The sequence below is a fragment of the Naegleria fowleri genome (genome assembly GCF_008403515.1).
Source record: "Naegleria fowleri strain ATCC 30894 chromosome Unknown tig7, whole genome shotgun sequence".
NCBI lineage: Eukaryota > Heterolobosea > Eutetramitea > Acrasida > Naegleriidae > Naegleria > Naegleria fowleri.
In genome coordinates, this window is record NW_025407939.1 from 195,522 (window position 1) to 218,893 (window position 23,372).

The 23,372-nt window shown below is 37.0% G+C and overlaps 13 protein-coding genes across 13 annotated transcripts; 7 read left to right on the top strand and 6 right to left on the bottom strand.

Annotated features, from left to right (window-relative positions):
- Positions 1-492: 492 nt before the first annotated feature.
- On the top strand, positions 493-3,354 carry FDP41_010794 (uncharacterized protein; the record flags this gene model as incomplete). The annotated part of the gene is made up of 1 exon (XM_044701130.1): positions 493-3,354. One exon carries the CDS (start codon positions 493-495, stop codon positions 3,352-3,354), a length of 2,862 nt encoding a protein of 953 aa, XP_044567528.1.
- Positions 3,355-3,472: 118 nt separating this feature from the next.
- On the bottom strand, positions 3,473-4,255 carry FDP41_010795 (uncharacterized protein; the record flags this gene model as incomplete). Its single annotated transcript, XM_044701131.1, has 1 exon — positions 3,473-4,255. One exon carries the CDS (start codon positions 4,253-4,255, stop codon positions 3,473-3,475), a length of 783 nt encoding a protein of 260 aa, XP_044567529.1.
- A 621-nt stretch (positions 4,256-4,876) lies between these two features.
- FDP41_010796 (uncharacterized protein) lies at positions 4,877-7,063 on the top strand (the record flags this gene model as incomplete). Its single annotated transcript, XM_044701132.1, has 5 exons — positions 4,877-5,059; positions 5,103-6,314; positions 6,361-6,448; positions 6,519-6,527; positions 6,606-7,063. The coding sequence occupies 5 exons, from the start codon at positions 4,877-4,879 to the stop codon at positions 7,061-7,063; spliced, it is 1,950 nt and encodes a 649-aa protein (XP_044567530.1).
- Positions 7,064-7,181: 118 nt separating this feature from the next.
- FDP41_010797 (uncharacterized protein) lies at positions 7,182-9,726 on the top strand (the record flags this gene model as incomplete). Its single annotated transcript, XM_044701133.1, has 6 exons — positions 7,182-7,686; positions 7,739-7,775; positions 7,840-7,972; positions 8,087-8,099; positions 8,179-9,351; positions 9,416-9,726. 6 exons carry the CDS (start codon positions 7,182-7,184, stop codon positions 9,724-9,726), a joined length of 2,172 nt encoding a protein of 723 aa, XP_044567531.1.
- Positions 9,727-9,808: 82 nt separating this feature from the next.
- Positions 9,809-10,866, bottom strand: FDP41_010798 (uncharacterized protein; the record flags this gene model as incomplete). Its single annotated transcript, XM_044701134.1, has 3 exons — positions 9,809-10,368; positions 10,473-10,698; positions 10,768-10,866. The coding sequence occupies 3 exons, from the start codon at positions 10,864-10,866 to the stop codon at positions 9,809-9,811; spliced, it is 885 nt and encodes a 294-aa protein (XP_044567532.1).
- Positions 10,867-11,064: 198 nt separating this feature from the next.
- Positions 11,065-14,322, bottom strand: FDP41_010799 (uncharacterized protein; the record flags this gene model as incomplete). The annotated part of the gene is made up of 1 exon (XM_044701135.1): positions 11,065-14,322. The coding sequence occupies one exon, from the start codon at positions 14,320-14,322 to the stop codon at positions 11,065-11,067; it is 3,258 nt and encodes a 1,085-aa protein (XP_044567533.1).
- A 301-nt stretch (positions 14,323-14,623) lies between these two features.
- On the bottom strand, positions 14,624-14,890 carry FDP41_010800 (uncharacterized protein; the record flags this gene model as incomplete). Its single annotated transcript, XM_044701138.1, has 1 exon — positions 14,624-14,890. One exon carries the CDS (start codon positions 14,888-14,890, stop codon positions 14,624-14,626), a length of 267 nt encoding a protein of 88 aa, XP_044567534.1.
- Positions 14,891-15,768: 878 nt separating this feature from the next.
- FDP41_010801 (uncharacterized protein) lies at positions 15,769-16,380 on the top strand (the record flags this gene model as incomplete). Its single annotated transcript, XM_044701139.1, has 1 exon — positions 15,769-16,380. The coding sequence occupies one exon, from the start codon at positions 15,769-15,771 to the stop codon at positions 16,378-16,380; it is 612 nt and encodes a 203-aa protein (XP_044567535.1).
- An 86-nt stretch (positions 16,381-16,466) lies between these two features.
- FDP41_010802 (uncharacterized protein) lies at positions 16,467-17,024 on the top strand (the record flags this gene model as incomplete). Its single annotated transcript, XM_044701140.1, has 1 exon — positions 16,467-17,024. The coding sequence occupies one exon, from the start codon at positions 16,467-16,469 to the stop codon at positions 17,022-17,024; it is 558 nt and encodes a 185-aa protein (XP_044567536.1).
- A 614-nt stretch (positions 17,025-17,638) lies between these two features.
- On the top strand, positions 17,639-19,579 carry FDP41_010803 (uncharacterized protein; the record flags this gene model as incomplete). The annotated part of the gene is made up of 4 exons (XM_044701141.1): positions 17,639-18,605; positions 18,650-18,776; positions 18,837-18,988; positions 19,041-19,579. 4 exons carry the CDS (start codon positions 17,639-17,641, stop codon positions 19,577-19,579), a joined length of 1,785 nt encoding a protein of 594 aa, XP_044567537.1.
- A 387-nt stretch (positions 19,580-19,966) lies between these two features.
- FDP41_010804 (uncharacterized protein) lies at positions 19,967-20,581 on the top strand (the record flags this gene model as incomplete). Its single annotated transcript, XM_044701142.1, has 1 exon — positions 19,967-20,581. The coding sequence occupies one exon, from the start codon at positions 19,967-19,969 to the stop codon at positions 20,579-20,581; it is 615 nt and encodes a 204-aa protein (XP_044567538.1).
- Positions 20,582-20,902: 321 nt separating this feature from the next.
- FDP41_010805 (uncharacterized protein) lies at positions 20,903-22,132 on the bottom strand (the record flags this gene model as incomplete). The annotated part of the gene is made up of 1 exon (XM_044701143.1): positions 20,903-22,132. The coding sequence occupies one exon, from the start codon at positions 22,130-22,132 to the stop codon at positions 20,903-20,905; it is 1,230 nt and encodes a 409-aa protein (XP_044567539.1).
- Positions 22,133-22,694: 562 nt separating this feature from the next.
- On the bottom strand, positions 22,695-23,345 carry FDP41_010806 (uncharacterized protein; the record flags this gene model as incomplete). Its single annotated transcript, XM_044701144.1, has 1 exon — positions 22,695-23,345. One exon carries the CDS (start codon positions 23,343-23,345, stop codon positions 22,695-22,697), a length of 651 nt encoding a protein of 216 aa, XP_044567540.1.
- Positions 23,346-23,372: the final 27 nt, after the last annotated feature.

Below are 23,372 nucleotides of genomic sequence, written 5' to 3' on the forward strand. Positions count from 1 at the left end.
TGGATCACAAGAATGATAAATAATAATACTACAGATGTGAAAAGAATCCGATTCGATGCAAACAAGAAGATGATGTTGCTGCGAATACGAGCGAGATGCTCTTTGAGGCTATTTTTTCTCACTGTGTGGTTTTCTTCCGCGCCCTTGACCGGAGAGAGTGTGAAAAGATTTTTCGGAACGGAGTGAAAAATCCGTCACTCATGTCGGGACGAGTCCTCAAGTTGTTCTAATTACAAGAGGTACCTTCACAACTTTTGACATGAGTGCCACACTTCTACATATGTATGTGTTGGTGAAAATTTTTGGCTCCTTGTTGATGTTGAACAGAATTCTTGTTCAGTCATTGAACTAGGAACTCGTGCAAATTTTTAAAAATTTGTTATAACAATAATTTATAAACGAATGAATTGGGTTTTGCCATGTTTGATGATTCGTGCTCTTTGGACAACAAAGAAACACAACAAACGTCAAAAGTCAAAACATCAAAAAAAAATGGGACAATCCAGCAGTCATCGCAATCAAGAAGATCCTTTTGATTATGCCTCATTATCATCAAACACTCATCAACAACCTACATCCACGACAACCACTCAACCCATCATTCACAAAGAAGAATTACTTCACCACTTGCTGTTGATGGGAAGTTCCAATTCTGGAAAGACTCTTTTTGCTAAAATGTCTAATTTAATATTAGAAGGATCCATGACGAGTCGATCCATGAAATATCGAGAAGAATTATTATCTTCCATGTTTGCATGGTTGTTGTTGATCGTGTGTGTGAAAAAGAAATTATTTTCGGAATTGGAATTGCAACAACCCACTTCGGAGCAATTGATTGATCTCTTACTCAAACCGAAAAAGAAGGACATTTCAAAGAGTCTCCACCACCATAACCAGAATGATGAAACACACCATTCTGGAGAGACAAATAATGAAGAATTGGATGATCGTTGTTTGTTACAATTGGCCATTGTCAAACCTGAATTGTTGTGGAGTAATGACAAGATGATGAAAGACGTTTATTCTCTGTGGCAGAATGAACCAATTTTACACAACATTTATGCCATAATTTATTTCAACAAAATGTCACCAGAATTGTTATTTTTATTTGGAAATACACAAGTTGGATCGGTCATTTCTGGAAATGTGTTAGATAAATTTGGACATGTGAATACAGTTCCAAAACAACCACAATGGCAACACTTTGAGAATTTTAATTATGTCATTAATCATTGTGTGGAAATTGCACATTCATTGAGACGAGCTCAAAATGGTATTCTCGATCCAGAAATTAATTTCGATAAAGAATTCTTATTGGCTTCGAACATGACCAGAGGATACTATGAATCTGAAATTAAATTGAAACTCTCAGACAAAAAGAAGACAGAAACTTCTTCCATGAAAAAGAAAGAAACCAAAGAAAACAAAGAAGAACTCATCTCCATGAGTGAACAATTCAGAAGTCTATTCATGATTGACAGCGCAGGAGTGAGATCCGACCGAAAGAAATGGCGTAAAATTCTACTTTCCAAATTGTATCCCGATCTCCTTCATGAAAACAAGAAGAAGGAAAACACAGATCAGCCAAAGAAAAAGAAGAAATCTGTTTCAACTCAAGAGAGTCCTACTAGTAGCAGTAGTAGTAATAATAATGCAGTATCTTCCTCCTCTTCAAATCAAACACCTGCTGCAATGCCTTCTCAACAAGTGTCCTCGTCGGCATCCTCTTCTCTGGCATGTTCATCCTCATTGGCATCCTCCTCTCAAAACAGTTCAGAACCAATTTCACACACCATTTACTCACAACTCAAACCCAGTGGTGTTGCTATTTTATATTTTGTATCCTTGACAAGTTACAATCAATATTCGGTGGATGATATTTTAGGATTATATGGATCGACTATTTCCATCACTGTGGATTCTAAAACTCCAGCAAGTCCTCTTCTCAATATTAATAGTGACAAAATTTTAACCGTTGAACGTCCCATTGAGGTGAGCACTTGTAGTGAAGCATCGGCTCCTGAAGAAGATGATGAAGAACAAAAACTTGTGAGTGTGTTAAAATCTCCAAGAGGAACTGAAGTGAATTTGAAACATGTGGATTTATTAGAAAAGAAGAGAATGAAAAAGAAGACATTGAAACCACCCAAGTATAAGCCATTGATTGATTCTGCATCATCCTTGTTCTTATCACGTCATCAAAGTTTGAAACATAATGGATTATTGACTCTGAAAAATCAATTAATTGATTCATTGGAATTCTTTAACAAGACTGTGAACATGCCAGAAGTCACCAATGTGCCCATTATTTTAGTATTCACGAAAAAGGAATCTCTCAAGAGAAAATTAGTGTTTTGTGACTTCTCAGATAGTTTTTTCACAAGTTTACAAAATCAAAGCTCAGAAATGGTGCCATTGGATCCACTTCCAGAAGAAATTCTTTTAAAGAAGCAAGTCATGATTGGAAATCAAAAGATTTCATCATTGGAAAAGACCAACAACAACAAGATTACTAACCTTTCATCATCGAATCCAATCACCACTTCGCCACCAATTGTTTCTTCTTCATCATTCATCATCTCCAACAAGAATATTGGTTCTGATGTATCACCAAGATTAATCAGTGAATTGAAAACATCCAAATTGCTGTTGAATCGATTGAAAAAGGAATACAATGATGAAGATGATGATGAGGATAGAAATACACGTGTCGAGTCTCCAGTGATTGAACAGTTAGTGTCAGAAACACCATCTGAACAACCATCCATCACACACCATTCCGAAAATAAGGAACGAAAGAATGAAACAACATGTTGTTTAGAATCTTCACTGCAAGAATCTCCAAATTTGAATGAACCAATCAAAACTCAACCACTTTCTGAATGTTCTACCACTTTAGAAAGGCAATCACTCACTCGAGATCGTTTATTGGATGTTTCATCGGTTGGAATGGCAATTGGTGAGAGAAGACAATTGGACAATCGATGTGTGAGTGTGTCGATTAATTTAACAACTTTGGAACAACAATTAGAACTTCAAAGAAGAGCCATTCAAGAATTGATGAATGACACTGAAACCATGAATGCCATGACAGAGACATGTCTCAAATTTTCAGATCCCTATGAAAAGAAGGTTCCCTTAACAGAGGATGATTTGAAGGAACCAGAACAACCAAGGATGGTTTCTGAGGAATATTCAAATCTCGTGATTGATTACATTGCAAAACAATTCCTTAATCAGGTGAAAAGTGAAGAAAAGAGAAAACAAATTGAAAAACAAATTATCGTTCTTGATATTTTCAATAGAGATGAAATGAAAAAAATGCTCAAAGAGCTCATCAACAAGACCTGTTAAAGAGATGAACGTTTCTCGAAATTGTACATAAAAAATTATTCATATGTAAAATTACAAAAGCGTGTGTCACACATTTTTCGATCAATTAAAAAAGGACATAACGTTTCACACATCTTTTCTATTTGAAAGATACCAAATCCTTATGATACACATTAATGACATAGAGCGTTCCTGACTCATTCATACCCATGCTTGACAATGATTTCTCATTCTTTAACAAGACATGATTCACACTTGTGGCAAACACAAAATCATCAGGATTATAATTTCTATGTTGACAATACATTTTGCTAATCACACCAAACTTCTTATTGTTCTTACATGAAATGTCACAAGTCAACACTTGATCACCAACTTTTTCTTGAATTCTCAACTTGACATCCACATATTTCTTTTTGATCTTGACAGTTTCACGTTCCACATAATCAGACACATTAATAACTTCCTCATCATTAAATTGATCTTGACCATCATGACTTGGTGCCATCACTCGACACAAAACCACACTCAAAGGTTTTCCATTTTCCATCACTCGATTTTCCTGCAATGTTTTTTTATCAACAAGTAATTCCTTTCCGACAGCCAATCGATATTGATCGACCAATGTATCTATTGGTTCATGATTCAATGATGATGGAAGATATCGTTTAGCTAATAAATATGAAATAAATGTCTTTTTAATTTGTTGGACTGATGTATCTGAAGGATGGCAATAAGTGGCTCTCACGTACAAAGATTGATTGGTTTCAAGTTCGGAGAGATACGATTCTGGAAGTTCATAGGTGATTCGGAGAGCAACAATTTCGGGTGTTTGAGAGGCTGATGATGAGCCTGGTAGTGGTGATGATTCAGAACTGGCACCTCTGGGTGTAGACGGGACGATCAGTTCGGAAGAAGACATTTTTTTTAAAAGAATTTGGATGACATTTGACGGGTGTTTCAATGTGATAGGATGGATTTTTCAAAACTCTGCATATGCAGCGACTTGATACTTTTATCAAGATGTTTGGAATTCAATCATCAATACATGTCTTACTTTGATTCAAAAGTTTTGGAAATATTCCTTTTTGTTCTTTTTTTTTTGAAAAAATTGAAAAAATTTCTCGTGTTGGTCCTCCTCTCTCACACATTCCGATCGATGAAGAGAACCTCTCTCGCTGAAGAATATCTCAAATCTAACAATCAAACCTTGAAAAGTGGTTGGATTAACACAATAACAACAAATGTATATTTTCCAAAAACTGTACTGATGATCAGTGATGGAAGAGTCAATGATATAGTTCCGATGAAGAGAGTGGATAGAGTTGATGATGATCATTCAAGTGGTTGCAATGATGAGCTCATCATCAAGATATTCTTAGATTATTTATTAATGATCACTAATTTATTCAGTCCGAATCATGTGCTGGACATGATCAATCAAAATCGGAAACACGTTTTTCGAACGAATTGTGTACTTTTATTGTGTATAGTCATAATTTCAATATTATTAACATTTAACATATTGAGTGGGCCCTCGTGGATGGTAGCGGCTCAACATGCAGGAGATACTCCATCATCACCACATAATCATGATGAAATTATTCGCTCTTTGGAGAGAAAGGTGAAATATAATTTAAAATCGGAATTTGAATCGGCTCACAATAATCCAATATTATTTCCTGTATTTTCGGAGAAACATCATTCTTATCACGCCAATGGAACGGTAGGTAATCAACATTTCATACTTCATGAAATTGATGTTTTAGTGGAGAACCATTGACGGATTCTATCCAATATTTAATGAGCAACCAATGAAAAAACGTATTAATTATCAATCAGAATCTACTGTTACTAGATATATACTTCGAAAATTATTGCAACAACCAAAGTATGGACATGCAATATACGATTATATTAACCACATAGACGTTGGAGAGGAAAATGTTTTGATAGATCCAAATTCTGCAGTAAATATGAACGATTATGTACCTGATGGAATCGACAAGTTAGACAATGTTCACATACGAGGCGCATTGAAGATGGATCTTTCATTTAAAAAAACTATTTTGAAAGAGTTCTACTTTGTCTATGGTACTGTGACGATACGAGATGGACGATATTTTCTACAACGAGAAAATCTCTTGTTTCTGGAGGGCGTATACTCTATTTATACCAACAGATTTTATTTCATCTTAAAACCAAAAAAATTTCTATTCTATAAGATGCCCACCTTTCTGGAACAAGCACTCATGAATGAAACTTTTCTCTTTCATGGAGAATCAGGAGCCCAACTTGCATATTACTCCTATGTGACACATTACCTTGGAGATTTGAAGGATTTAGGCATTAGACATGACCATTACTACCACTATAGTAGCCAATCCGATGTCAGTGAAAAATCAACAAGAAAAGAAAGTTGTGTTTATAGAGGGATAGGCGTTGGAAAAATTTCTGCAGAAAAATTTATGGTTCAAGACAAACAAAACTTGGTGAATCAAGTATTTGAATGGAGCATTTCTGGAGTAATTTCTAGTGTCAACTGTGACTATACTGCTCTGTTCACACAAACATTTCATGACAATATCGGCTTCACTTCTGAACTTAATGCATTCCTTCAAATTGGAACAATCCTCTGTATATTTCTAATCTTTGGATTGTTCAAACAAATCAAATTTACAAGAACGAGATCAGCGGCGACAAGAGTTTCTATTTTATTTGTTGGATTTACCTCAACTCTTTCCTTCATTACGTTTTCAGCATCATTAGTGTTTTTATTGAATTTCTATGAAGTTTTTACGAGTGCAATTGCTTTCTCATTTATGAGTTTTATTTATTTGACAGCCAGTATTCAGTACATGTTATTCATTTGGAAGTCACACCACCCCAATCACTACGAAAATATCATTAGTGCATCTGTACACATGAGAAAATTATTCTTTTTTCTTTTGGGGATTTTCAATGTCCATTCTCTTCGGTGGGTAAGTATTTCAATGAGTGGAACTGAAAATTATATTTCTTTTCAAGATATTACATCTCTCATGTTCATCCCAAGCTAATCCAATACTTGATATTTTTCATCATGTCATTCCTTGTCCCTCAAATATGCGTCAATGTAATTTATAACACGGGGAAATCTATTGACTTTTTCTATCTAACAAGTCTCGTGATCTTTTTTTCTTCAGCAATTTTATGTAAGTAATTATTTCACTCTGATCGAACGAGGAGGAGAGCTTAACAAATCTTGATGTGCGACTTTTTGTCACGACCAGATTTTGGAGCTAGACCCTCGAACTTCCTTGAATTTCCCACTAACATCACTCTCTGTTATACCTTACTAATTTATTTATTTGTTCAAGTTGCAGCATTGTTAATTCAATACCTTGTTGACCCCCGTCTCTCCATCTTAACTACTCATCTATTTGGATTTATGCTTCCACCCAAATATAATTACCACAGACCAATTCCAATGTCTGTTCTCGAAGAAGGAGAATGCAAATGCGTCATTTGTATGTCTGAAATTGAAATTCCAAATCGAGTGGCATCTGACTCAGCTAATGAGACTCTCATCGATCATTCCACAAAGAGTAACCATTCACATGAATGGACCGCCTCAAAAGATATCATGGTCACACCTTGCAATCACGTTTTTCATACCATTTGTTTGGAGCGTTGGAAAGAATACAAACTCGAATGTCCACTCTGTAAGAAGGATTTACCAATTTTATAGGATGAAGCGTCTATCTCTGCATCATAACAGCTCAGTTCATTCATAAATCCCAAATTTGGACTCGATCAAAGGCCATTGTTTAAAATTTAAAAAAAACAATTATTGTAATATCATCAAAATGCTCAAACGTTGCAAAAACACTCATTTCAAATCTCTATTCTCCAATTATCACCATTTACAATCTGTATTATCATCTTTTCATTCCGATCCTCCGAAATCCAATCTTTTTTTCCTCGCATCATCACTCGTTATCCGTAATAATTCTCTTCCAACAACGACCAAAAGTAACTTCTCAACAACAACCACACTCTCAATGGTTCAATCATCAAGCTCTCCATCATTGAATTCAGAGAAGAACTTCTTTACGGAAACTGGCACACCAACCCTCTCAGTGCAAGAGAAGGAAGCAAATCTGAAAAAAATGTCTTCACCACAAGGCACCACAACCATCACCACGGGAACACCTCTCCAGCAGATCTTGCATCCAACTCCAAGCGATATTGAAATCTCTCAACACTGTAAACCAGAATTCATTGGTAAGATTGCTGAGAATTATGGTATTCATGTGGATGAAGAATTGGAGTATTATGGCAAGTACAAGGCTAAAGTTAGATGCCAAGAAGGTGCTCGCCCGATTGCAAGATGCTCCAATGGGCAATTATATCCTGATTACAGGAATAAATCCAACACCTCTCGGAGAAGGAAAATCAACGTAAGTTTTCACGATATATTCAATGCTTGTTATTCGAATGCTCGTACAAACCTCAAACACACAGTACGTGCTTGGGTATCTCACAGGCTTTGGGAGCTCATCTGGGCAAGAAGGTCGTTTCTTGTTTGAGACAGCCTTCTCAGGGTCCCGTGTTTGGCATAAAGGGAGGCGCTGCAGGTGGTGGTTATTCACAAATTGTAAGTTTCACATCATGATGATGATCAAGTTGGATTTCATTTACACTTTGTTGACCGACATTATTTCGAATGTTAAATTCATACATGATGGTTGCAAATCTTATATTTTGATAGGTCCCTATGGAAGGTAAGATATTCCAGATCACACAAAACACCTAACGACATAATTTGTTCATAATTTTTCTCATATTTGGCAAAATCATCAGAATTTAACTTGCACATGACTGGAGATATACATGCTATTACTGCAGCCAATAACTTGTTGGCAGCCGCTGTCGATACTCGTGTATTCCATGAGTCATACCAAAAGACTGATCAATTGTTTGATCACTTGTGCCCTGCTGGCAAAGATGGAAAGAGAAAGTTTGCTCCTTCCATGATCCAACGATTGGAAAAGTTCGGAATTGCTGAGAGAGAAGATCCTGACAAGTTGACTCCAGAGGAAAGAGAAAAACTTGTTCGTCTCAACATTGATCCTGCCACCATCAAAATCAACAGAGTGATGGACATTAGCGACAGATACTTGAGAAAGATTACCGTTGGTCAAGGTCCAAACGAAAAAGGAAGAACAAGAGAAACACAATTCGACATTGCTGTGGCCAGCGAATGTATGGCAATTTTGGCCTTATCCAAGGACATGAAAGATATGAGAAAACGTCTTGGAAAGATTGTTGTTGCATATGACAAGGATGGTAATGTTGTCACTGCTGAAGATATTGGTGTTGCTGGAGCAATGGCCGTCTTGATGAAGGACACTATTAAGCCAACTCTCATGCAAACCATTGAGGGTACTCCTGTCATGGTACATGCGGGTCCATTTGCAAACATTGCAGCTGGTCAAAATTCAATTATTGCTGACGAAGTTGCTCTTAAACTCGTTGGAGAAGAAGGATTTGTTTTAACTGAAGCTGGTTTCGGTGCTGACATTGGTGCTGAGAAATTCTTTGATATCAAATGTAGAGTCTCTGGATTGAATCCATCATGTGCTGTCATTGTTGCCAGTATTCGTGCTCTCAAATTCCATGGAGGATGTGAGTTGAAGGATGTCACCAAGCCAAACGTTCATGCCGTCGAAACTGGCTTTGCCAACTTGAGAAGACATATTGGCAACATGAAGAAGTATGGTGTTCCTGTGGTGGTTTGTATTAACGAATTCAGCAGTGATACCCAAGAGGAAATTGAGACAGTTGTGAGATTGGCTAAGGAGGCAGGCGCAGACGATTGTGTGCCTTCACGACACTTCTCTGAGGGTGGTAAGGGAGCAGTCGGTATTTCTGAAGCCATTGTTCGTGTTTGTAAGGACAAATCCAAGATGAACTTTAAACCACTCTATGATATCAACATTTCCATTAAGGAAAAGATTGAAACCATTGCCAAGGGTAAGTGTTATTACAAGTATTGTCGGTCACAGCTAAAAAATATTCACCATTTCCAAATATTCAGAAATTTATGGAGCTGCCAATGTTGAATACATGGAACATGTTGAAAAGGAAATTGAAAAATTGGAAACACTTCCTGAAAAGTACACCATTTGCTTTGCCAAGACCCAATACAGCTTCTCACATGACGAAAAGTTGAAGGGTGCACCAAGCGGTTTCACTTTACCAATCAAGAACATTCGGTTGTACAGTGGTGCTGGGCTTTTAGTGCCATTCTGTGGTGAAATTTCTGCCATGCCTGGACTTCCTACTCGCCCAGCTTATTATGATATCGATATTGACGTCGAAACTGGAGAAGTCAAAGGATTGTTCTAATTTTCCCTTTTATTAATTCATCTAACACATGTACTACAAATGAATGAAAATTTTCATACTAATTACATGTGATGATGTTGTGTTACTTCAAATAAGGGTTAACGATATTTTCTATAAACCATTCAAGTGTAAATCTCAAGTGATCTCCTTCAACTTCCAAAAAATCTAATCTTCCTGCCATGTCAAGTTTCTTCAATCCCAACCAATCCTCTTGATAGAGTTGTGAGTCTCTCAATTTCACAACCTCCCTGTCTTGACCAGGCTTGTAAAATCCAAAATGCTCAGATTCAATTGGCTGAACAAAGGAATCCAATAAAAATTTGACCATTACAAACTTGTTCAAGGAACTCAAATTTGCCTTGTACGTCTCATTCTTCACTGCTCTATAATTGTTAATGTCAGGTAAAAAGATACATCGCTCAATAAATTCCGCCTCATTCCATGGATCATGCCAATATTCTGCTTGAACGAGAGTATTTTGAATCCATTCCCAATAAACTCCAATGTCCAATAATTCTCTGGTATATTCACACAGTGTATGATTGACACCAATACATTTTGGAAGTCCATAAACGCCTTGATGTTGACCTCCAATGGAGATGAGATTATGAACTTTTGGCTGATTACATCTTTGAACATAAGCTATGCATCATTCCCAATCAATAGAAATAAAGGTTGTTGTTAATGATTATTAGCATTTCACAAAAATGTGTGAGTGCTGGAATGTGATCCCAATCAATTCTTACCTCTCAAAAATTGAGATCCTTGAGAGAATCCAATGGCATTAAATCCATTTTGTAAGTTTGGATCTTTCTTTAAGGTGTCACAGACTATTTGAACTTGTTTGTTAACATTCATGAGATAACTATTTTCAACATCTTCTGCATCATTGGAGCCAATTCGAATGCTATGAATGTAAATATTCGAATTATTAAATTGCGATCTTATTGCAGATTCGATTTTTCCCATCGACTGTTTCGTGATCCATCATGGCGTATTAATTTTGAATAATTGTTTTTAATTTCGAATTCTAAAACATACAAATGGAAAACAACAAGAATCTCCCATTCCATGCCACAACACGACCGGAAAAGGATTTGACGGAGCAGTTGTCGTAGTAGTGGACACTGCTTGGGCCATCACGCTGGATCCATCAAGAAAAAGATTCATGATGAGAAACATTGTCATCACTACCAACATGATCCATTCCGATCGGCGCCTTGTGACAAATCCTGCATTCATTATTGGATACATTTTTTATATGAGATCAAATCTCATTCTATACAAAAAAGAAGACACGTTCAAACTTCAAAGAGAGATTTTTCACAAGGATCAATCTTATTTGACCTTGCTCTTATTCATCATCATGTGACTCGACAGATATGAATTTGCCTTGACTGTGGCAACATTCTTTTTGATCTTTGCAGAAATAGAGGAGAGAGAACTGCTTTTTTCACTCGCCATACTTAAGGTGGTGGAGACGGAACGAACCGAATTGACAGAATGAGCTGGGCTCGATCGACCAGTGTCCATCGAACGATCCAAAGCATGAGAAGAGTGAGAGGGTGACATTGATTTCATGGAAGGAAGAGGTTTGTGAAGGGATGCATGAATCAATGGCACTTGCTCTTGGTTGTTTTCAGAAGCTTGTTCTTCTTGATGATTGGAGTAGTTTGATAAATTGATGGGTTCAAGATCGTGGTGATGTTCTTCTGGATTCAAATTTTCTCTATTCTTTTCCTTTGCATGTAATTGAGTAAACTTGAGCATGAGCTTCTTGTATTTGTGACAAGTGCCTAATAATTTCTGATACTTTTGTTTAAGAGATTCATGCTCCTGATAGAGAGAATCTGCAGAGGGATTTTCTCTCTCTGCTGCATCCGTTTCGAGGTGGCAAACAGTTTGGATCTCTTGTTCTTCAACCGAAGAGGGCTCTGTTTGAACCACTACATGTCTGTACATTAACTTATCAAGCTTCTTCTTCACTGCAGAAGAAACAGCCTTATCCTTTTGTTGAAGTTGTGCAGTGATTAAGGTGTCTCTTTCTTCAACGAGGGATCTAACTCTGTTCTCGAGTTCTCCACACAAAAGAACGAAATCCTTGTTGAATATATCTTGTGTTTCAATCACTCTTTGAAGAGTGTCCACTTGGTTGAAGTGGACTTTAACCTTTTTCATGTTCACTTGAATGGAAATCACAAGCTCTAACAACTCGTCCAAAAGTTTTGTATCCACATGGTGTTCTGATGAGTTTGAGAATTCCTTCTCTTCGAGAACCGAGTTGATTTTTCTGTACAGATTTTCACAACTCTCTTGCAAATCCTTGACACATTCTTCGTTTCTTTCCAAAACCTCGGAGGTGAGAGAGTCCTTCAACATCATCATTTGCTTCTCTGTCTTTTCCTTCGATTCTTTTAAACGTTGCACTTCAGCTTGCTGTTGGTCTCTAACACTTATCAATGAGGCACATTCCTTCTTAAGGTCATTAAATTTCTCTAAAATTATTACTGCCTTTTCTCGAGGTGAGAGTTGGCTGATGGTGATTCCTTCAATTGATAGCTCAATCAAAATTTCATCAAGTGACTTTTCGACGCTGATAAGACGTTTCTTGAGATCGGTAGGCTTCAATGAGGCGGACTGCATATTTGCTTGATTGTTCAATAGATCTTCAAGTTGACGAATTTTCTCCAAATGCTTCAACATCTCGCATTCGTTCGTGGATATGGAAATTTCCAAATCGGTGGCACGTTCAGAAAGCTTGTCATTTTCTTTTGTAACTTTTTCAATTACTAGTTTCAACTCATTAATCTGGTCAGATTCTGGTTGCGTGGACATTTCGTTTAGCTTTCTAAGATAGTCACACTTCTTCTCGAGCATGGAGACTTTGTTCGAAAGCTTCATTTCCAAAACTTCCCTTGCATGACTGTTCTTTTTCTCCATACTCTCCTTTTCATTTTGAAGTTGGTTAAGCATTTTAACAGACTCTTCCAATTCTTTCCATGTTCTCTCCGATTTTACTTTCTCCTTTTGCAATTCTTCATGTGTGACATTCAACCTTTGAACTGCTTCTCCCAGTTCAGAATCTTTCTTTGCTAACGATGCCTCGACCTCTTCCGTGTAGTTCTTAAAACGTATCAGCAAATCTTCTTTATCTTTGATTTCATCAGCCATTTCATAATTGCTTTTAGTGAGAGCATCTAACTTCTTCAGCAATGAGTTATTTCTATTAATCATTTGCATGGCCTTGGCTGCCTCTGAATTTGCTCTTTCTTCAGCCTCTTTTGTTCTCTCTCTCTCCTTCTCGATCTTCTTTTTTGTACGCTCCACAAATATGTCCAATTCTTTCAATTGGAACATTGTTCTCTCCTCTTTTTGCCTCATTTCGCTCACTTCCTCCTCTTTCATTGCCAACTGTTGCTCTAGTTCCTCTACTCGTTTCGAAAAGGAGTCTTTTATCTCTTGGAATTCCTTGGTCGAATTATCAATTTCGTTGCCCATCTCATCGATTTGATGTTCAAGTTTTTCAACCAAATTTTTCAGCTCGGTATTCTCTGCTTCTAAGGCTCGGATATTTTGAGAAAGTTTGTCGTTTTCTGTCTCCAGCTTTTCTTGTGTTGACGAGAGTTTTGAAATCTCTTGAGATTTCTTTTCACACTCAAGCTTTTCCTTAAGGACTGACTCACAGAGATGGCTCATTTCTTCACGCAATGCAAGAAGCTCTGAGCTTTCCTCTTCGCGTTTAAGCTCGCCTTGCTTTCGTTGCTCCTCCAAATCTTTGCACCGGTCATTAGAAATTTTCAACTTTGCATCTAAGATCTCTACAAGTTTGTTCGACGTTTCTAATTCTTCACTTGTGTGTGTATATTTTAGCCTCAAATCATCAATCTGTTTTTGAATTTCAGAAAGTTTCAACTCACACTCCTGCTTGGATTTCCTTTCTTTTTCGATATCTTTGGTCAACCTCTCAATCTTTTCATCCTTCAAGCTGATTTGTTCCTGAAACTTCTTGGTTATCTTTGCTGTTGTGTCCTCTATCACAGAATTGGCTTTTGCTTTTTCGCTCTCTCTCTTGATTAGCATGGCATTAAGCTTTTCTTTCTGTTGGGTTTCAACTTCGAGACGCTTCTCAAGTTTACCTATTTTATCGCTCATGGCCTTCAATTGATTTCTCAACTCTGATTCGGTTTTGGTGGCTGCTTTTTGTTTTAATTGTTCGATGGTCGCATTCAAAGCCTTATTTTCGGAGAGTAACTCTGTTATTTGTTTTCGATCTCGTTCTGACTGCAGTTCCAATTTAGCATTCTTTTCCAGTTCCCTTTCTAATGATTTGCTCATCTTTTCATTCAATTCAAAGGACACATCTTCATAAAACTCGTTTAAATCTGATAATTCTTCCAGTTCGGAAGCCAACGACCCGAATGACCCTGGAGTGTTGAAGGCAACAGGTTCGTCGCCCTCAAGCATCGACTTTCTGTTTGCAGAGAGTTGGGAATTTTTCTTTCGATCTTCCATGCTTTGAACGACACTATTCTTCCGATGTTGATGAACCTTATTGGAAATATCTTGCAGTGGTTTTCGTGCGAGTGTTGCACTCATTTTTTTAGTTTTAATTCTGTAACGTTTTTTAATTTTTACAGAGCGGGCAAGTTTTTGGCGCTCTCAAATTTTTAACGGAAACACCATTTCGGTCCAACTAACCAAAGAATCTCGTTAAGAATCATCAACATTTGTTTTTAGGTAATGACTTCAGTTAGAGAGTGATTTATTGTCTTGTTGTTGTTGTTCGTTAACAACTCGACTATTTGTTCAAAAAGAAGATATGGAGTGGATGAATAGTCGTAAAAAGGCTAATATGGATGATGATCAAGAGATCCACGATGACCTTATAGGAATAGATCTATTCCTTCTTTAACCAACTAGAGTGAGTCAAAGGAGCAAAATCAACTTGATTCACGGCATCTCGGTTTTCTCCTGGACGATAAACGTACTTGTTTTCATAATCGATCACTTCTTGAGAAGGTCTAACGTCTTGGAACAATTTGCCTTGTTGTCCTGCTTGCCATCGGTTCAAAGAAATGGATCCAAAACTGAGAAAGGCTAAACCGGTCATCCAAATGTAAGGCTTGTAGAAGAAGTATTGTTGTCCTGGTTTAAAGTATGGCATCTTTGTTGTTGTGGTGGTTATTGTGATGTGGTGGTGTTGATCGAGTGAAGATGTTTTTTTATGTTGGAGATGGAAGTGAGTCAAGTGTAAACTCAAATTTATGAGATTTTGTCGTTTGTATGGGACTATGGGTTGCGAATAACACCAAACATGTAGTTTTAACGAGAATTTACAAATAGCGCAATTTTTTAATTTTTTCTTTTTTGGAAAAATGACAAGAGACATCGTCTTAGACCTGCTTTTGGAGGTTGTTGGGTGACGATTGCTGATGTTTAGATCTCTTCTTTAATTTGAATTTCAAAATGTCTTGCATATCTAGACTGCCAGAAACAATTCATCTAAACCCACCGAATATTTTGTGGGGTGGTGAGTTTGTGACCAATGACCATGAACATGTTTTCAACTTTCCAAATCGAGTTTGCGAACAAAATGACTCTGTCAAGGGAAGTATTATTCCAGCACATCCACTCACACTCGGAAAAATTGAACACAACAAAACGTGACGCCAGAATGTTGCAATTAACTGGTTTGGCTGGTTTAACGATGAGTTTACTTCTCGGAAGATACAGGAACCATGTTTCCAAATCTTATTCAAGTCATCAATTCAACAAATATCGAATGATTACTAGTTTTTTGATTGGACTTTCTTCGTTTTATTTATTTGGATACAACAGCGTGGTGATATTGAAATGTAATTCAAAAATTGGAAATTTTGAAGCACTGCGAACACTATTAGTGAATAATCCATCGATGGGAATGAACGAAAAAGAACAGCAATCATTTATTGAGAATTTACGAGCAATCGAGAACATGAAATAATTTATAATGTTGAAATAATTTTAAATAATTTAAATAATAGCACAATGATGACGATTTAAATGTCGCGAAATTTTAAATTAGCATCAAATTTCTCCGATTCGATTTCACACTTTACAAAATCTTCTCCAAACCGTCTTTCGCAAGAAAAATGTCTCAACACCACCACAACGTCTCTCCCTTTGAGCTTGCCACCAAGCTCCGCAAAATTAACCAAAACTGATGGTGGACAAACAACACCCTTCATTTCCTTCTCCTTCGACACTCTTACGGTCATCTTTTCCTATTTGTCCACTTTGGAACTCGTTCGAAATGCCTCTCTCGTGAGTAAACTGTGGAATGATGTCTCTACTTCCAATACAGTATGGTCTCCAAGATTCTTTCACGAGTTGGGTCCTCCCGAATGGTTCATTGAAAAACTAAACCAAACATTGAAACGAACACGCAGTGGTTTGAACGAAAAAGATTTCATAAAAGTCTTTTATGACGAGAAACAAGTATTGGTCTACGAGGACGATCCTATGTCGAGCTATTATGATAATCCTGGGAAAGATATCGAAATTCCCAAACAAAGAAACAAGACGAAATCCACTCACTCCTCTGAGAAAAGTTCTACTGTGATTCATCTTTTACCTCCACAAAGGACAATCACCCACTCCCAAAAGAAGAGATGATCCATATGGAATGGTTCAAACAAGAATTGGAATCATGTTTTGGTCAAGATAAATTTTGGATGAATTTTTACGTGTTGGTCTCTTCCATGATTCCCATTCAATGTGCCAATCTTCATCATCGCTATCAAGTGGTAAAACCTCCCATCTATCCAAGCCATTATGGATTCTCCGAGGAGGCTGACGAAGAAGATTCCTCCGATGATGAAACACATCCTGCCAACAAGCCGAACAATGATGATTGTAAGGTTTCTGAAAAGCATTCAACGTTCATTAAGCAAGATTTTATTCATGGCAAAAAGTATGATTGGGACAATGAGGACATATTTGTGAGACGATTGGTCTCTCTCAATTATGTTTACTTTTCAGTCTACTTGACACACATGAAGAAGAGAATTTGCAATGCATCCACATCCAACGATCTCTCACAACAAGAGAATGAAAAAAGAAAGAAGATCCTTCTTGATGCTCTTCAATTTGATATCAAAACCCACAAAATATGCACCTTATTAAGCATCTTTGATCGACATGGAATCATTTTGAGATATTTTGGCAGTGATTTGGAAAACACTCAAAAACTGGTTTGGGAATCGTCCGAGGTTTTAGAAGAACACATCGAAGCGATGACCTCTCCAACAGGATCATGAAAAGATTGTGAATGATCCATCCAATCATGTCGTTGTGGGACCTCACACGACCGAAGCCTTTATGCCTTTCTGTAATTACACCTTTGTGGATGAAACGTATGATAGTCAATATGGAGAATATGTGGATGCGTTCGATGTGGAAAGCAAGCAAAATATGCAGATTTTGTTTCAGACAAAGTTTCAGGATGGTGTTCTGGATTTTGGAATGCCAATTTTTTCTGGTATCATGTGGCTGAATTTAATTGCAAATTCAATACGGACATGACCTTAATAGAAGTGAAACAAGATCAGAGTAATGTTAATCATAATTGTTGTTGAGAGTCACTTGTTAGTGTGGATAGGATTTCATTGCTACATAAAATTGGATATTTCACAAATGATCAAAATTGTTTGAGATACCTCATGAAGAAATGATTTGTGTTCTTTGATTCAATACTTCCATAAAACCTAAACTGCATTGCTGATCTGTCAATACTGAACAGTATACAGTGTGAGATTCTCCAACCATCAATGTTAGTGAAGTTTGAATCTCAACCCACTTCTTTGTATTACTTGACATTCATTACAAATTGGTTCCACTCTTAAAAAGAAAAAATTCAATTTCGATCTTAGCCATGACTTCCGATACCAAAATCAAAAAGGTACATCACAACCATCATCAATTCACGCTCCGTATGAGAATACTGAGAGAGAGAATTCTCTCATCTATTAAACAAGCACATTGTAGGCTCTCTTCCAAGTCATCGGATCACAGTAGTGATGATGGAAATTCATTGATCTCCTCATTATTTTGGAATAACAACAAGAGTAATAACAAAAGTGATACAGCAACAACAACAACAAATCAATCACTCATTTCTGAAAATACTCGAAAATTATTGTTGTCGGAAACTATTACGAAAGATGATACCGATTTCAAAAACAATTTTGGCACATTGTTCAAACAATACGCGCACGATCAAGGCCGTCACGAAAGAATTTCATATGGAGTAAGAAGGAAGATTGTCAATAGAAAAACATTGAGAGATTTACCCATGTTGGTAACTTGTTTAGATATGGAATGGAATAGCTTTCCAACTGTTATGAATGCAACAACTATGATTAGAAGACTTCTTTCAACAGAAAGAGATCCTCCCATCGATGAAGTCATTCAATCAGGCGCCATGGCATACTTTGCTCAATTTTTGGATTTTAACGAGATTCAAAAACATTTTAATGTGAACTTTTTGTCACAGGTTCCAAAACTTTTTTCGCAGACCTATAAACATGTACAAGGAAAAAGAACAATCACTGATCGTCAACTCTATGATTTGATGCTTGAAGCAGCATGGGCTATGACAAATGTGGCATCTAGCACCAGTGTGCACACTCGCTACGCAGTCGAAATGGGTGCTATTTCAAAATTCATCCAACTAATCCCAATCGAGGACGATGAAGTACGTTCTCAGGTAATTTGGGGACTCGGAAATATCGCAGGTGATTCATGTGCTATGAGAGATCTTGTTCTGGAATTAGGAGCAATACCGTTATTACATGAGGAAATCGTTAGACCTTTGAATCGCCTATCTATCAAACGAAATGGTAAGTTCTTGAAATTGTGTGCTGGTACAAATAATTCTATTAAGCAACCTGGACACTTTCTAACCTTTTGCGAGGAACCCCTATTGTTTCTTTTGAATATGTGAAACAATGCCTTCCAACCATTGACAAATTACTTGATGAATCGGACGAGGAGGTTCTTACTGATGCTTGGTAAGTTTTGTCTCGAATATTCCTATTGTGTCATCAACATTTTTAACTCTCTCAAATCAGTTGGGCTGCATTTTACGCAAGCGATGGTCCAATAGAACGATTACAAGCTTGTGTCGACCAAGACTTTATTCCAAAGATTATCAAGCATGTAAAATCCTCTCTCGCAGCGATTCAAACCCCTGCACTCAGAACACTAGGAAATATTATAACAGGTAAGATTTCTAAAAATTATTAAGATTGCATACATGAATTGGAAAATGATAGGTGATGACCAGCTGACTCAAGCAGTGCTCTCTGAAAATTCTGGAGAATTTGTCAAATTTTTACCAACTTTACTAGACCATCCAAAACAGTCGTTGAGAAAAGAAACAATGTGGGTTATTTCGAATATTGCAGCTGGTAATGTTTCCCAAATTCAGCAACTTATTGATGGCGGAATTGTAACAAAAGTTATCGAGAAACTTAAAGGTGATGATTTCTCTGTCCAAAAGGATGGTTTTTGGGCATTATCCAATATTTGTGATTGTGGATCAGTAGAACAGATTGCATACGTTGTGAAAAGTGGGGGTATTGAGCAATTAATTAAAGCGCTTCATTCCAGTGAGATGCGGGTCATTGTGGTCGGATTGGAGGGTTTGAAAGCAATTCTACAGCATTACTTCGAGAAGGATCAATCAATCAGAGACATCCTTTTACAAATTGAACAACATGGTGGAATTGATATTTTGGAGAGACTTGAAAGTCATCAGTCCAATGATATCTTTCGTCTTGCTCGTGAGATATTGGATTATTTTGACAACTAAGCAGGAGAAACGAAGAAGCAGCTATTTGTTTTTAATTTATCAATCCATATTGAATTCGGATTCAAATACAACATAATCAAATAAAATATCAACTTGTCAACAACACAGACAAACAACAAAATTACTAAAGCATACTCAACGAAGTTTGTGGGCGAGAAAGTGAGGAAAGAAAAAGATTTGATTTCTTGAAAATAATCATTCTAAATATTCGGTATAATATTCCATGTTAGGCCTCCTAGCTCAGTTGGCAGTAGCGCTGTCCTAGTAAGACAGAGGTCTTGGGTTCGATTCCCAAGGGGGCCAAATATCACACTTTTGTAATTGTTGGAACGGTCAAACAAACAAGAAGTGAATTGTCTTTTTTTTTTTGTTCATAATCAACAAAAAATGATCAAACACGGTGCTTCTAAACTTTTCTCTCGTTCTGCTTTTTCTTCCGTTCAACTTGCTCGGAATGGGTTATTTGTTCAACGATTGTTCACAACTGCTAACTGCTTTGCTCGTTCTGAACATACGACATCACCAACTTCAGATCAAGATGCTTCAAAATACATCAAAATGTTCTCCATTCAATCCATCTCTAAAGAAGGATCTTTGATTGAATCATCAGCTAATACATGCCCAACTGCTAAAATAATAATGGACGAACCAGTGGCTTTGGGTGGTAAAGGGAGTGGCCCAACTCCTTTAGAACTCTCATTAGCGAGCTTATCAGGTTGTGAATTAATTACAGCCAGATATGTCGCAAGAAGCATGAAAATGGAAATTAAAACAATAGAATGCACTAAAATGCAAGGTAAAATAGATGTGAGAGGAATGAGAGGTGTGAATGGAATTCCAGCCCACTTCACTCATGTAGACATGGTGTATGAAGTGGATACGGAAGCTGAAGATGATCGAATCCAAGAATTGAGGGCACGAGTAGAGAAAGCATGTCCAGTGTATCAACTGTTCAAGGCTGCTGGTGTTGTCATGAATTGTGAGTGGAAAAAGAAGCAGTAGAGCGTTGAGTTTGTTTAAATCACCTTCAAAAAGGAGATGAAAGGGAAATTCAAAGCTTAATCAATTCTAACAATTAAAATCAATTACTGTTCGCATCGAACAGAAACAATTTTGGTGTATCATCTACAATACAGGTTACTGCATTGTTCAAATAGTTTGTTTTTGCATTGCTACGGTCTTGGAAATTATGTTGATTGTTGGTGTCTTGCTTAATTAATATTTGCATACAATTAATAAATTCACATGTCAATCAAGGCAGAATATTTATCTGATCAATAAACTATACTCGAGTATATACTGATTGTCACAAACTATTCTTTATTAGTTGAAAACTCTCATAAACGAAGAGAATATCATGCCTAGAATTTGTTGGGCAAATGGAATGTAGGAAATGACATACCACACCAACCCAATCGCCTGCATAATTACAAGTAAAATAATTAGCAATGCAATTGGCATTGCAAACACACAAATCAAAGTCAAAACCATGGAAGCAATAAATAATGCAGATGGAATGGCTCGATCAGGCTTTGCCATGTTCTTCACTTGAGCGACTGGACCAACCAAGAAGAAGGTTGAAACCAGGCACAACAAATTACCAAAGGTATAGAAGAAGGCAAAGGCTCCCGATGCAAAGAGGATGGATGGCAAAAAGCCAAGAGCAATTATAATACATAACAAACCAAAACCGAGAGACATGAAAAAGCCATACATGCGTTGTTTGGCCGTGAGAGTGATCATACCATCAATCTCTTTGGAAAGTCTTCCGAGAAATGAATTATCATTTTCATCAATAGCGTTCTGACTGTTGTTATCAAAGAATTGATCTCTCAATAGAGTCCACTTGTCGTTGGTTTGTGTTTTAATGGAAGCAAAGGTCGAAGAAAGAGAATCCATAAAACCGTTGTTGTTGTTGGAAGTTACATTGGGAGAGGAGGTGGAAGGGGACTTGCTTCGGGAGGAGTGAGTTACCTTTGCGAGAGGACCATCATCATTATCCAAGTTTTGTCCAATGTTGTTGTTGTTGTTGGAAGACGCAGATGACCACTCATTCCATTGTTTGGTGATTGAATTTTGAACCGAAGAGAACCAATCTCCAATCGATTCAGAACCGGATATCTTCTTCAATGATGATGAGGCTGACCCAATCATGGACTCTTCATCTTCTCCGCTTGAAAAATCAATCTGATTCCTCATTAGAGGGCGTTTTTCTTTCAGCATTTGTTTTTTGTGGTGGTTGGGATTCGTTGGTGAGGATGATGACACGACAGTAGAGAGCGCTGATGATGAGGATGAAGGATGATTACCACTGTTGTTGTTGATGTGGTTGTTACTGTTGGTACTCGAGGAGGATGTTGTTGATGATGATGAGGGATTGCTGTTTGAATCAAAGTCGGAAGTCGTTGAGTTGGTTGGAGTGAGGAGGACTTGATGGAATGTCTTTTGGAGTGAGGAGGACCATGAGGAAAGAGTGGAGAACAAGTCATCTCCACCAGATTCTCCATTCGGTTTGGGAGTTTGAGAACGAGAGGAGGCAGCAGCGACTAACATATTTGAATGGTGATGATAATGATGATGGTGGATTGTTTTGTAGAGAGTTTAATAATTATTAATTGAATGAAGAGATGGCGAACGGGAGATAATTCGAGTAATAGTTACAAGTTGCTTCAATCGGAATGAACCTTTTCAGCAGCAAACCGATGCCACACAAGCTCTTGCGTCACGTTTTTTTATCGTTGTGTCATGCAAAAGCATTCATCACCTGTTCGAGTCATGGTTTGCTTTCGTCACAAAGGAATTAAAAATATCTTGAAACGATAAGACGTCGAATGGAGTTGGATTGAATTTAGAGAGAAATTGTACACTTTCGAAGTTTGGCCATTGATGGGAATTAAGAGGTTAGGGAATTAGAAAAAAGTTTCGAAGAACTAGGGTAAAGTTTCGAAGAGGTGTTTGAAATTGTTCAACATTTGTTGTTTCATTCAGCACGATCAGCAACTTGTTCAATGCATTAATTAATGCTTTCTATCGAATAGGCCTTGAACTATCAAACAATATTCTCATCAAGCCACATCTGGCAATAATTTAGGTATTAATTTAGTTTTTTGGTTCTTTAATTGTCCTGTCTTTGAATCGAAATGTTAGATTGAGAAATATTGTCTAAATTTTGAAGGGTACTAAGTGACATGTCATCATTAAAAATGTCTGAATGTGCTTTCGTTTGATCTATTGATGAATTTTTCAATATTTTGGCTTTTCTGTTTTCAATTTCTATTTTCTTTCGCTCAGAATACGTGGATCCTTCATAATTTAATGAAGAGTAGAGTGAAGCTAAATGTATATGCCTAGCAAGATTGTTCTTTAAATTAAACAGAGTGTCGTAATATCCTGTAATTGTTTTTTTCAATTCTTCTTTTGATCTTTCCGTATTAATGTTTTCCTTTGTGGCTTTTGTTAGATTTTCAATAAATGACATTCCATAATCTAATAATTTTAATATGTTCTGTTCCTCTCCTTGTAATTGAGAAATGATCGGATAATCATGAAATTGAAATCCTTCTTCTTCTTCCTCATCACTGCTAGTTTCTCCAGTTTCATTTTCTTCATCTCCTCCTACGTCCATATTGTCTTCATTTCCAGTCATTACAGAATTTTGATCATTTTCTTCTGTGTTTTGTCCTCCATTGAACGCAGTGTGTAAACCCGATGATGTTGATTGTTGGTCGAGGCTCAGCAAATTTGTCTCGGAACTGCTTCCATTCATTTTTTTTATCTCTAAATCTCGAAAGAT